The sequence below is a fragment of the Periplaneta americana genome, chromosome 9, assembly GCF_040183065.1.
Source record: "Periplaneta americana isolate PAMFEO1 chromosome 9, P.americana_PAMFEO1_priV1, whole genome shotgun sequence".
In the NCBI taxonomy this organism is placed as follows: Eukaryota; Metazoa; Arthropoda; class Insecta; order Blattodea; family Blattidae; genus Periplaneta; species Periplaneta americana.
In genome coordinates this window covers 168,128,228-168,143,056 of record NC_091125.1, presented here as the reverse complement: position 1 = coordinate 168,143,056, position 14,829 = coordinate 168,128,228, and the positions used below count along the sequence as shown (strand labels likewise).

The following is a 14,829-nucleotide window of genomic DNA, read 5'->3' as shown; positions in this document are numbered from 1 at the left end:
ACAAAGAATAGTGGTTCAAGAGACACTGAAGATGTCGAAGGTAAATACCTTTTTAAACAATTTTAACGCTTTTAACGTGTGACAGAGTAAATTTTATGTTTTTAACAAAGAATACATGAAAGTGGTCTTAATTTAAAGGGAGACACAACAGAATGTAGATGAGGGAAGACAAAGGAATCGTGACGAATTCGCACAAAGCATTAATCCATCATCACACACTTTCAGACATGAAATCACAATTTTACTACTGTCACTTGTCATTTGAAATATGCAAAGGATATGATATCATAGTAAATACCAGTAATAGTAAATAATTTCAGAACGACACTAAAAAGACGGAAGTTTGGGCATATTTTATAAAGTGATTGTGTTTTCAACATTAACACATTAAACATTTATGAACATCATACATTATTAATATTTACCAAAAGTAATCTCACTAGAGGTTTTGATTTATCTAGAGAAAATCAAAACTCGAGTGGGATTTAGAAGAAAGTATATAAAGATTAGAAGAAATAAAGTACTCTATTATAATAAAATACTAATTGACTTACTAAAATTTTATTTCAATAATGTTAGTTTCACCAAAACGTTTGAACGGAGCCGCCATTTTCAGTTGACTGTATGCGGTAAACAATTGACGATCGCAAAGCATGTTTCATAGTACAGGTACCGTAAAGAATTTGCAGTTTGAAATGTTGGCAAACAAAGAAACCAATGGTAGGCTAGGGAAGTGTTAAAATAGAAGAAAGTATATAAAGATTAGAAGAAATAAAGTACTTTAATACAATAAAATAGATATTAATTGACTTACTAAAATTCTATTAATGTTATCTTCACTAAAACATTTGAACGGAGCCGCCATTTTCAGTCGACTATCTATGCGGGAAACAAATGACGATCGCAAAGCATGTTTTATAATACCGTAAAGAATTTGCAGTTTGAAATGTTGGGAAACAAAGGAACAAATGCTAGGGAAGTGATACAACTTTGCGATAAGCAGTCATGATTGGTTGAAAGATGTCCTTTCGTATCGTTTTATTAGTCAAAAGTAGTATGACATAGTAAAAGTGTAGTAAGTGAGTACAATCTAACCCATCATAGGGGCTTCCTTCATTAACATTATGACATGTTTAATATTAACTTATGCTGACATTTCTAAATCACTCAATAAATGCAGAGTTGCTTACTTTCAGTACAGAAGGAGCAGATGACTCATGTTAGAAGTACCTATATAAGTTTCACATCTAATCTTGCATTTAAATCTCCTAAAGATACTGTACTTTCGAGGGCATGCTTTAAAATGCAGGGTTCCATAAAACTGAAAAACAAAGGGCAAGTGGACTACCCTGTAAAAAAAAAAAGACGTTGAAAAAGTAAGGACAGACGACAAATTATAGGCCTACTACTTGTCTTGACTTATGCTGTAAAACAAAACAGACAACTAAAATTCATAAATACTTCAAGTCGCTAGAATGACAGTTTTACGGAAAGTACCATAGTAAGAAAAATTAGATGACAGAAAAGAAAGAAAATCAGACAGTAGTGTTACATAAGAATGGGTTATAAGGTGCAGCGGGAATGGATTCATCACATATTACAGTAGAACAGATTGTTCTGTAAAAGGCAAAGTTGTTGGTGTGTACGACACTGAGATGGCAAAACTAAAGTGCAAGACAAAGTCCATCCTACTATTGCGTGTTGCCTAATGTATCCGAAACGGCGTCAATATGCAGTACCAGTATAATAATTTTTTTGTAATATAATGCGATTCAAATGAAATTAGACTCATTTGCAAATGAAAACAGAATAAACGGTAATCCAGAGCTCCTCTTTCAGTAGCAGCCACTAAGTTTCACACTATTTCATTTTGCAAACTATACAGAAAAAAATACATGATTTTCAAAGTATTATCAAGTAGTATTTCAATTTGAGATGAAAATGAATATTTTAACAGAATATATGTATATAAAACATTAAACGTAAGTTGATCCAATGTCATTTGTTATGTATGTTTGTAGACATAATAAAGTTACAACCTCTTGTCCTCATGAACGTTTTATTGTTTTCCTTCAAAAACTTTGAAAGTAAGCAATCACAGGCAGGGTTTGCTGAGTCTCCAAAGCGAAAGTTTTTTTTCTGAATCAACAATCTCAGGCAGGACCTAATGAGTCTCGTGAAAGCAGAAGTTTACTTTCTCAGTCAACAATTACAGCTAGGGTTTGCTGAGTTTTGAAAGAAGTAGTTTGCTTTCTCAATCAACAATCACAGGTAGAGTTTGCTGAGTCTCGAAGCAGAAGTTTGCTTTCTCAATCAACAATCATAGGTAGGTTTTGCTGAGTTTTGAAAGAAGAAGTTTGCTTTCGTAGTTAATAATAACAGGCAGGGTTTGCTGAGTCTCAAAGCAGAAGTTTGCTTTCTCAATCAACATCACAAATAGGTTTTGCTGAGTTGTGAAAGAAGAAGCTTGCTTTCTCAGTCAACAATCACAGGTAGGGTTTGCTGAGTCTCGAAGCAGAAGTTTGCTTTCTCAATCAACAACTACATGTAGGTTTTGCTGAGTTTTGAAAGAGGTAGTTTGCTTTCTTTCAACAATCACAGGCAGGGTTTGCTGAGTCTCGAAGCAGAAGTTTGCTCTCTCAATCAACAATCACAGGTAGGTTTTGCTGAGTTGTGAAAGAAGAAGTTTTCTTCCTTTCAACAATCACAGGCAGGGTTTGCTGAGTTGTGAAAGAAGAAGTTTGCTTTCTTTCAACAATCACAGGTAGGTTTTGCTGAGTTGTGAAAGAAGAAGTTTGCTTTCTTTCAACAATCACAGGCAGGGTTTGCTGAGTTGTGAAAGAAGAAGTTTGCTTTCTCAGTCAACAATCACAGGTAGGTTTTGCTGAGTTGTGAAAGAATAAGTTTGCTTTCTTTCAACAATCACAGGTAGGTTTTGCTGAGTTGTGAAAGAAGAAGTTTGCTTTCTTTCAACAATCACGGGTAGGTTTTGCTTAGTTGTGAAAGAAGAAGTTTGCTTTCTTTCAACAATCACAGGCAGGGTTTGCTGAGTTGTGAAAGAAGAAGTTTGCTTTCTCAGTCAACAATCACAGGTAGGTTTTGCTGAGTTGTGAAAGAAGAAGTTTGCTTTCTTTCAACAATCACAGACAGGGTTTGCTGAGTCTCGAAGCAGAAGTTCGCTTTCTCAATCAACAATCACAGGCAGGTTTTGCTGAGTTGTGAAAGAAGAAGTTTGCTTTCTCAGTCAACAATTGCAGGCAGCTTTTGCTGAGTTTCGAAGCAATAGCTTGCTTTCTCAGTCAACATTCTCAGATAGAGCCTGCTGAGTCTCGAAAACAAACTTGATTTCTCGGCCAACAATCGCAGGCAGAACCTGTTTGTACCTTTATAGAGAAGACTAACTTTCACCCTTCCATATTACTTTCCCGTCTTTTCGAACTGCAATACAAACCTACATTTCATCTCCATATTTTCTCCCACACTCACCCATATTTTTCGCACCACATGAGCCAAAAAAAAATTTACTTAATCCAAAGTAAAGAAAATCCAAACAATGCAGTCATCACCTCATCTGTATGCTCCAGCCCCCTTCTCCACGTTCCCATTTTTCTCTCCCCACCTCCATTCTAGAGGGACACAATGAACGTTATATTAGTCTTCAAGGATGCTAGCTAAATACTCCTGTTAAGATTATTAGTATAATGTAAATAAAAACGATAGGAAAGAATCTGTCGAAGATGTACAGAAATGACCCACGTGCCAGAACAGGAAGCCAAGGATTGTAAGGGCAGATCCTGTCATATTCAATGGAGTATATACGGGACCAACAAAGAGCGTATTAAGTATTGTTTTGTTATAGGTGGACTGGTATATAAACATGCTTGTATGGTGATAGAGATTTTCAAGAGGATATTGCACGTGGACACAGAAATGTGGTTGTAGGCATATGTGATGTGAAGAAATGTAGAAATACATTGTCAGGAAGTTCAGTAAGAACACAGTTATGTGAAACACGCACAGACTTGAAGTCTAAAGTCAAATCATGAGTTTCCACCCACATTTATTTCTTAAAGATAAAGGCTCATACTCCTATTTACAAAGTATGTTTAATCAACGTAATGTAAGAAATAAGAAATAAATTCTAAATATACGATTTTTATTAAAATTCAGAGTGTTTTATATAGGCACCAGTAATAATAACATATTTATTTTGAGAATATATATTATTACCATTGGAAATTTTCTGAATTACCATGTTATGAAATGATTACAAAACTATGTTGGCACTGTTTTCAATAATGAATTAATGGACAATTAACAAACTGGATTCGTTTATCGAAGATGAGAATATATAACATTCACAATTTACAGCATAAATAATGACCGCCATTGTCAATAATTGGAAAAACAAAAGATCATTTTCGGTTGTGAATTACGTTTCGTTTTCATACCATCACAAAAGTAAGATTTATTATGCAATGGATTTTCCTCAAATGAATGTTTCTCCAAACAAGTTGGAACAGTTCCTTAAAATAGGCCAAGAGAATCCTTCTAATATAAAAAGGCCGTTTATGTTGCATAAAGATAAATTTAAAAGCAGAATATAAGTGACACAATAATTATAACATAAGTAGAAAGTTGGTTAATTAAAAATGTCACTACCTATTAATCGAAATTTAAAAAATCTTGGCTTTTGTGTAGTCTAATGAAAAGGTGGTTTAATACTTCATTTTCTAAAACATCGAAATTTAAAATCGTTATCTATCACAATCCATAAGTAATTTTAACTGATTTATAGTCTGAGACAGTAACTTTCCTTAAACTCTTAAACTGTGTAGTTCTTTCAAATAATTTGAAACTAAAATGATTCACAAATAAGAAAGTCTTTCATAATGAGTAATTCTGATCAACATGTATACAATATTTGATTGTATTTAAAAAACTGTAAGAGCGAATAAAAAGTAAGAGAAATATAAATAAATAACATGCAATGTTTAACACATACCCATGTTTTCTTGTAGACTATTCTGCTAAGACTGGCAGTGAGATGTGTTGCATCCAAATCACATCCAAACAACACTAAAGCCATGTATGAATTTGAGTGGGATGCAATATACACCGAATGCCCTAATGGAATACTTAAAAATATCAGTAAACCACAGCATTTCATGCAGAAATTACCATGGATTGACACTATTATTCTGTTGCATAGCACTTGGGCAACAACAACTTCCACTGGACACGAAAAGCAAACTATGAAAAAGTATTCTGGACATGAACTCAGCCCGTCCAAGACACAATATTCTGCATACAGTAAGATATTACTGTGTCTGTATTGTACTCACGATAACATAGTGAGAACACAAGAAGATCGTAAATGAGAGATTCCAAGCACATACCAACTCTACAAGAATAACTGTGCTATATCTGATATTATGAGACAGACCCAATGAAGACAATTCAAGGACATGGATAGATGTGGAAGGAAAGAATTGAATGCCAAGAGACTTCTTTGTAAATTTATAACATTAATGAAACAGGAAAAACACATTACTATCAGTAATAAAAACATATTTTTCCAAATGTAAGTCATACCCTTTCTGAAATCAATACAGTGTGTCAAAATTTTAATACAACCACACTTTAGTACTACAAGATTTCATTGTTTTTAAGCCATGCAGTGTTGTGTAGGCAGAGTTTCAAGGAACTGTAAGAGTATTGTACCAGTACCGTACTTTTGGCAACAAATATTCTAGATAAAAAAAAAGGGAGTGGCTCAACTTTTTGGTCAAATTAATGCTTTGTTTGTTTCATACGTTAAAAAATATGCGTGATCTTTTAGTGCAAGAACGGTGTGATTCCGAGCATTTGGTAGTAAGTTACAGTGGAATTGGACCTGAGCTACCAATCGTTTCGTTGCAGAAAGGTGGTAGCTCCTGGAGCTATATACAGATGAACCGAAAATAATGTCATTAATTTCAGGGAGTTATTCTGTGAGATATTTCAAACACAAAAGTTTAATACAATTTTGCTAGTCTGTTCTTCCTTTTCGAGATAAAAATTGTTTTACACGAAATATTTCATAGTGTGTTTTGGGAAAGACATTGATTTAATTCCCAATATAATCAGTCAATTTAAGAGAGCAGTGTATTATGACAATGCGTGATTGAAAGAATTTTAATTTTGTCCTTCAGGCCATGATTGTTTGGCCAAATACCTGCATAGAATTGAAATATATCAGTCCCCTAACTGCCCATTGTGCAACTCAAACCAAGAAATGGATCCGGAACACCTCAAAATCTGTGCTTCAGTGGCTGGCCATGATAATATCTTTGAAAAATATTGGAGCGCAAGAGGTCAAGTGACTTTATTGTCAAACGCCTGGCATTAGAAAACAACAATTTTATCCTTCAAATGTACAGAAATTTCATCCGAACAAATGTAACTTTTCGTTCTGCAAAATAATTTTAAATTGATCAAATTTCTGCACATTTAAATGACAAAATTAAAATTCTTTTAATCATTTATTACCATAATACGTTGCTCTCTTAAACTGACTGACCATATTTAGAATTAAATCAATGGCTTCCCCAAAACACACTACGAAATGTTTCATTTTAAACAATTTTTTTCACGCAAACATATATCTGGTATGTCTCGTTTTGTAGTTTATGATATTCGCACAGTGAATATGTGTTCAGCGAAAAATGTGGATAGGCTTATCAATTTTATAGCAAAGAGGAGGTAGTTTCGTAATTTGTTCATAATTAACCCCCCTAAATTGCTGAGTGTAATAAATGAATAAATGGTGAAAAGAAACTCATACTCCGAAAATGTAAAGAAGCTCAGTTAAAATTTGAATTTTTATAATGTTTTTTGTTGTTTTTCACAACTTTGTAAAAATGGAGCTAGCTCGTGTTTGCAATTATTCAATTTGAATTTTATAAAACTACATTTTTAATCCCACTAACATATAACATATAACAAGAAAATTAGAAACGTGTTAATATCTTCAATTTGATTAAATAAATTTATAGCCTATGTGTATGAATTAATCAACCTATATTATATTTGTATTCTATAATTTTGAAATATATATTAGTCCTACTTTTCACGTGCGATATTATTCTTCTATAGTGTTAATATTATATTATATAATTCCATTGCCGCTGTAATTATATTTTAGTTCCTATTTTATTTTACTTATTTATTTATATTATTATTTTTTATTTTAATATTATATCTGAACTGCGACCGAGCACGAGCGCTGCTCATTCGGTCTCAAATTTTGTTAATACTACTGTATCTTCTTTTTATATTGCTTGTATTATTTTATTTGTATTTCTCTTTGTTTGTTTTGTAATTATATTTCTTTATTCTGTATATTTGAAATAAATAAAACTGAAATAAAATTGAATCCTGCAATTCCTAACACAGGATATAGGTACTCAACAGCAAAACACCCTTGTTTGGAGTGGATATTTCTAAGGTATAGAAAATCTGTAATCATAGATATAATCATTAGAAAATTACAGAATGAGGAGGCGAGGAGGGAGAAACTTACAAAATGCCACCCAGCCATCACCAACACACTCGTCAATTCAACTGTTAGGATGACTAACTTAAAAATTAACTTCCTACGAATCCCATGCACATCAACAGAATCAAGAATCTCACCCTGGAGTAATAACCACACTTCTCACCACAATTGAAAAAAGAAAGGAGGTGACTTACATTTGAAAATAGTATATTACTTCAAAATAGCGTCTAAACCAATTATTTGTTTCAGTAACATTTTCACTTGCCAAATAAATTTAAACCGTAATAAACCCTTTCCATTTACATATTGAACTCAAAATGGAGCAGCATACATAAATACTCCGACTGTACACTGCAATGGGTTTATTGTGCGATTTTGTTTCACTTGCCTCGTACTGGACTAAAACCATTGTGGCATTACGTTGCATGTAACATGTTCAAACCATTATAAAAGTTGTCATGTACACAACAAAGAAAGCAATGAACGCACCTTGTGTTCGATGATAATGTTGGTCGGCAAACTCTAGTTGCTCATATCTAATCAGTATAAACTTAGACTTCTAAAGCAGGTGCTGAAAACTCATCCACCATCACACGACTCGGTCAGGAGCAATGTAATACTGAATGCAATGAAAAGAGTGGTGGAACTTAGATAGAATTTCAAGTTTACCCTAATTCGTGTCATATGGGTCACTCCGTTCTCTGCAAACATGTCCAGCACTCGTCCGATGGGGTCTGCAGATTTAGAGTTCTGTGCATAGTACCAGCACAGGTTGTTAGTATCGTCTTTAGACCATCTGAAAACACAATATTTATTATCAGTAACTAAATTCCTCAAGCAACTATTATTCATCTTGATTACACAACTTTTAACACTGTATCACTTCGAAATATGTATGGCAAGACTTTCCTGTGTTAAATTTCAACGTATCTCGTTCTTGAATGAGGTTGCAATTTTGTGTGTGTTTTTGTTTTCGTATGTTAGTGTGATGTATTTTTTGTGTTCTTGTGTTTGTGTTGTATTCTTATGTTTTTTGTGATTATGTTTTGTCTTACGTATTATGTTGTCTATTATGTTAGGGTTGTATCCGTTTTCTTGTGCTATGTATTTGATTGTGTTTAGCTCTTCTTTGTAATCCTGTTGGTTCATTGGTATGTTGAGCAGTCTGTGTACCATTGTTCGGAATGCAGCTTGTTTGTGTTGTGTGAAGTGGTTGGATGTATGTGTTGTTGTGGGTTTTTTGTATACTTTGAATGTGTATTTGTTGTCTACTTTTGTTACTGTGATGTCTAGAAAATTTATGGATTTGTTGTTTTCAATTTCTAATGTGTAGTGTAGCTTTGGGTGTATTTTGTTTATGTGTTGATGTAGGTTTTGGATCTGTCTTTTGTTTCCTTGTATATTAGTATGTCATCTACGTATCTGTGACAATAAATGATGTTGTTTGCGTGTGTATGTATATACATACTAAACAAAGACAACAAACACGCAGACAACATCATATATTGGCACAGATACGTAGATGACATACTAATACTATACAAAGGAAACAAAAGACAGATCCAAAACCTACATCAACACATAAACAAAATACACCCAAAGCTACACTACACATTAGAAATTGAAAACAACAAATCCATAAATTTTCTAGACATCACAATAACGAAAGTAAACAAACAGACATTCAAAGTATACAAAAAAAACCCACAACAACACACACATCCAACCACCCCACACAACACAAACAAGCTGCATTCCGAACAATGATACACAGACTACTCAACATACCAATGAACCAACAGGATTACAACGTAGAACTAAACATAATCAAATACATAGCACAAGAAAACGGATACAACCCTAACATAATAGACAACATAATACGTAAGACAAAACATAATCATAAAAAACATAAGAATACAACACAAGCACAAGAACACAAAAAATACATCACACTAACATACGAAAACAAAAACACACACAAAATTGCAACCTCATTCAAGTACGAGATACGTTGAAATTTAACACAGGAAAGTCTTACCATACACATTCCCAACTATTATTAATAACTCTGTTGATTATAAAACACTTAGGCAAATAAGCGTCACGAAAATGACACATACTTTCTAATTATACCGGTATCTGTTTTATGTATTTCGAATAACTCAGTTCCTTTATAATCTAGTGAATTATATTTGTGTTTATAGTTTTTATAGAATCATTTCTATTTTCTTGATTTCACGTAAAAACGCATCTATCTACCCACCCATCAATCTGTAAAATGGAAACTGTACATCTTAAATATGTAAATAATTCTACATACATTCCCATGATGTACCTATTTATACTTTCTATCTATTCCTTTCGAATATCACTTTGTTTTTATACAGATCAATATTTAAAACTTATACAGAGTATTTCTGCTTAATTATTCCTAATTTTCAGATGTGATACAGGGCATGTAATGAATAATTTTTTGGTTATTAGAGGAAAAAAAAATTCGCTCCAGTACCGGGGATCGAATCCGGGTCCTTGGTTCTATGTACCAAGCACTCTAACCACTGAGCTACGCCGAAGTCCAATCCACATTACTGGATCGAATCCCACTCCTCTAATGTTTTCCCTTTGTGGCCTGACATATTGACATATTAAGTCAACTGCAATTAATCTTTACGTAGAATAATTTTTCTTAATAAAGTAATGTTCGGAAATGTTTCCATATCGAGATCTAACAATATGAAAGAAACGAAGATTTGGAAGAATCTCAACGTGAAAAGTAACTTGTTTATTTAATTTTAATGATTATTTAGTAAATCATTAAAGTATTTTGAAAATGGTACTAAAAATTATAAAACTGTTAAAAATTACGGCCTCAGTATCATTGTTGTAAGCTACTCCATACGACATACGCATGTCTCCTAATTCAACATTTGCAACCAATGCATTTTTAATGACTGAAAATTTAACAGAATACGAGTTTTTAGGCTTTCACGATGACTGTGATTAGAATTAGGCTTTTGGGTAATCCACAGTGTCCTGGAACTTGATATTTTCAATGTTGCAGAACTACTTACAGGTTCCATCATCAGGGCAAGACCAGAGAGGTCGCCTACTTTGGTCTCACCCTGATGATGGAACCTTAAGTAGTTCTGAAACATTGCAAATGTCAAGTTTCAGGATATGGGGATTACCCAAAAGCCTAATTCTAGAAGTTATTTTGTGACAAACAATGAAAACAAGTCAACTTCAATTGTTCCCATGGTAGAAGGAATGGCTGAAACACATCTTAGGGCCGTATTCATAAACGAGACTTCGGCTGAAGACTTCCCAAAGTCGACTTTCATAGTAAAGTTTAACTTTGTTAAAAGTCCTATTCATAGACAATAATTCTGAGAATTTGACTTTGACTTCGACTTCGGTAAGTCGAGATTTGACGATCTTTTATGAATGTTGGCAATCACAATCATAGCCTTCTAAACGAATTAAATTAATGAATAGCTGAAGTAGAGTAGGCATTGCCACAATAAAAGCCATCTTTTGAGTCTCAAATCAGTGAAACAATTGAACATTGGCAGACGTTAAGCGATTGTTGCAGCATTATGTAATATTATTTCAATGTAAAATAATTGTGAAGTCGTGAAAGATAAGAAGATGCCACCAATGACAGATTATGAAAGAGACATATTACTAGAACTGGTGAAGACATATAAAGAATACAATTAAATATACAAAATCAATAGTAAACCATTAATCCTTATACCCATAGAGCAATATCGAAGTGAAATAAGAGTATTATTAATGGAACAGGTAATCCTTTTTTATTATTATATTATTATTCATCAGTGCATGTTGAAACATGTGAATGTTATTTAATACAGTCCATTTTTCAAATCTGTATCTTGATTTGAATGCATTATCTCTATAAAATTCAATAGAGTTTTGCACAGGTCTAATAATACGCGGAGAAACATGAGGTGATTCAATAATTTCCTGGATGTTATCAATCTTCTCGGCAAATATAACAATTTCCCAAATATCAGCCATTTTTCTTATGTCCACGAACGAAAGTCAAAGTCAAAGTGTAGATTTTTGGCGACTTCGAAGTAAAGTTACGATCGAAGTTTACTTTCGTCAAAGTGTCGACTGTGTGAATAGGAAAATGGCGACTTTGTACTTTCCAAAGTCAACTTTGGTCCAAAGTATCGTCTATGAATACGACCCTTAAAGACAGCCATGGACGATAATAAGATCAATGAAGAGTTCAGACTTTTATTGTATCACCTCGATACTTTATTAAGAAAAAATGTTTAATTACATGCCCTCTATCATATCTGAAAATCACGAATAGTTCTTCTGAAATACCTTATAGAAATATGAAAAAGTATTAGTCCCTTATAATGGAATTATGTGTTACTCGTAAAAAAAAATCACCCATTTGAAAATTTATAGACAATTCCTCTCGAATACAAAGAAAATGTTTACAAGTGACTATAAAGAGCAGGAACGAATAAATTCTAGCTGGTATGTTTTGATGATGTGTCACTTCAAGATCTCTTTGAAACCAATTTCATTCTCCTGTTGTTTTACTTCCATGAAAGCTAGGGTTGTGCTAGTTTTGAAAATTAATTCATGTAGATATCTTGAATATTTAACATTTTTATCCAAAGAAGTTTACAGCTGGGACTTATAAGCCAGAGGCCTGGGTTCAAATCCCATTTTACCCATAATTTGTAGCTTGTTTTGGACAAGGCCATGGTCCAAGCAACACAGGGTTTTCTCCAGATACTCTGGTTTCCCTGTAACATCTCAAACATTCTCATTATCATCATCATTCATTACGAGATCTACCGCCTGTGCTGCACTCTGTATAGTATCTGACGAACTAAGATGTTTTAATATTTATTTTATCCCGTTAATTTCTTCCAACTGTTTGATTTCGGACATATATAAAGGGTTAAATTGATGTATTTTAATCCAAAATGCATTATCCTGAAATATTTTACATTCTTCCCGAGATAACCTGTATTTAATTAAAACCAAGTACAGTTATTTGTATAGAACAATTCCAACAGTACCTTCGAGAATATGACAACATATGTACCAAGAAAATCCTCACTAAAACACACCATTATGTGCTAGCACAATCTACACTAGTACTTCCAATTAGCAGAAAAATTTTAACAGACGAATTACAAGCGATAGCATCCAACAACCGCAACAATTAATTACAATATATAACTCTTTCACACACGTGTAATAATTATATCAGTGGCTGTCCGTGGAGTTTAGTCATGGAGTCAGTTATGAAAAATCATAATGTCAAATAAAAAAAAATAGGCATTATGAAGACAACACATACTTTCTCATTGTAACGTTTCACACAATTTTGCAACAATACAATTTTATTTATCGTGTAACTAACGGTGTTTCGGATTGTAGTTTATCTTCCTCGATTATTGCTCTTAAAACTTAAGGAAATGAAGTCATTTGGTGCGCCCAAACAAGATAAAATTTTCATTTTGTGCATTACACAAACTTGCTACAAATCTCAATATGAAGTAGAATGGATTACTAGCACATTTCGAAGATACTATCACACTACAAACCAACAGGGCGAAGAAACATGGGGCTTCCAAAGAAGCACTGGAGTGACCAATTTTAGATCTTAAGAATTTCTGAGATTGGGACAAACCAAATATGGTTTAATGCGTGAAACATGATGATGATGATGATGATGATGATGCATTGCACACAAGAGACATATTTTGTAATCCCGAAAGGTAAGATACCTAACATATTACAATAAATTGTGCTGTAAGTAGATGTGATACATCTTTTCGTATACTGTAATGACCTGTAATATTTATTTATTATTTATGAAAGTCGGTATTTAAAACTGACAGAAATACATTTTATATATTACGTATTTATACTATTAATTAGCCAACAACTCTAAATAAACCGTACCATGGGGAACATTTCATGAATAATCCCTCTCAAATATAAAAGTGGTCTTTACAAGTAACATAAGGCTATGGATCTGCGAAATTTCTAACTTCTACATTTTCACACCAATTAATCTAAACCTTTTACTACATATTTCTTACAATATGGACATGCAATACACAAATTTTCACTTTGATATTCCAATTAGTTTACTTATAATTAATTTGTGTTGTTTTTTAATACTGAATTATAATTATCCCAATTTTCAAAGTTCACATATATTTTTTTAAATTTATATTTAATTTATTCCTGACAGATGTATGTAAAATATGAGACATGCTTTTCATATTTTTCCACTTACTTTCTGAGAAAAAAAATATTTACCATTTTAGTTATTAATTTTTCAATTTTTTTTAAATTTATCACCTCCTCAACACATAGTGATTTGAATACTTTCAATAGCAGAAGAAAACACATGTGTTAGTTAACTTCACATGCTTTTGTGGACTTCTGTGAGAAATTTCATTGAGATTGGAGAAAAGCTGCATTCATTAGAGCATTTTGAATGTTACAAAATGTTGAAAATTGGAAAGTCGAGAAAACTAGTATCAAAGTACAGCATGTATATGATATGTACTATCGATAACCTTCCTTCCTATACAGGTCTCAACACACATTTTTCTCCTACATAATAGCGCGAAATATGAATTGAATGAAAACTAAAATTAGTCAGAATGAAGAACAAAGTCTGTCAGAATGACAGAAAAGTGTCCGTTTAAAGGGCTGCAGCTCGACACTGGTCCTTTTAAATTCGTCCCGAGGGGCCAAAATTAGCACAGATTTATAAAACTGAAACATTCAACTTTTTTTAAAGTTAAAAACAAAATTTACATTTTTTAATGGTTTTTTCGTTATTTTCACCGATCCATAGCCTTAAAAGGCAAAGAGCAATCTACAATGTTGGACGTTCTAAAAAATATGGAGAACATGATCTGTATCTCTAATAAGTGGAAAGGACCTCAAGGTTCACTCCTTGAAGATGATCATGACAGTGATGTTGATGGTGGCTCGCAACCCAGAAGGGGCAATCAGAACATTTTTTTAAATCTTACCTTACTTTTTGTAGAATCGGTTGATTCTCCTATCCTTAAGGCAGCAAATCTGTTAATGATGTCCTCAAAAGAGCAGGATTATTCTCGAAGTTCGGAAAGAAGTTTTCTATGAATGAAAATGTTGGCCAAAGATGACAAACATTGTTCGGAAATTGCGTTCCTTGTACGGACACATTGGTAAATGGCAGACTTATTACAAGCAAAAAAACTTGTACACTTTTCGAAAGACAT

The 14,829-nt window shown here is 33.0% G+C and overlaps 1 protein-coding gene across 7 annotated transcripts in view; it reads right to left on the bottom strand.

The window, feature by feature from the left end:
- Positions 1-14,829, bottom strand: part of tim (timeless) — a 200,764-nt gene that overhangs the window by 21,472 nt on the left and 164,463 nt on the right. For all 7 annotated transcript variants that reach the window (XM_069836319.1, XM_069836323.1, XM_069836324.1 and 4 more), the window contains one exon: positions 8,210-8,336. In XM_069836319.1, coding sequence (XP_069692420.1) covers positions 8,210-8,336 — 127 coding nt within the window. The remainder of the gene's footprint in view (positions 1-8,209; positions 8,337-14,829) is intronic.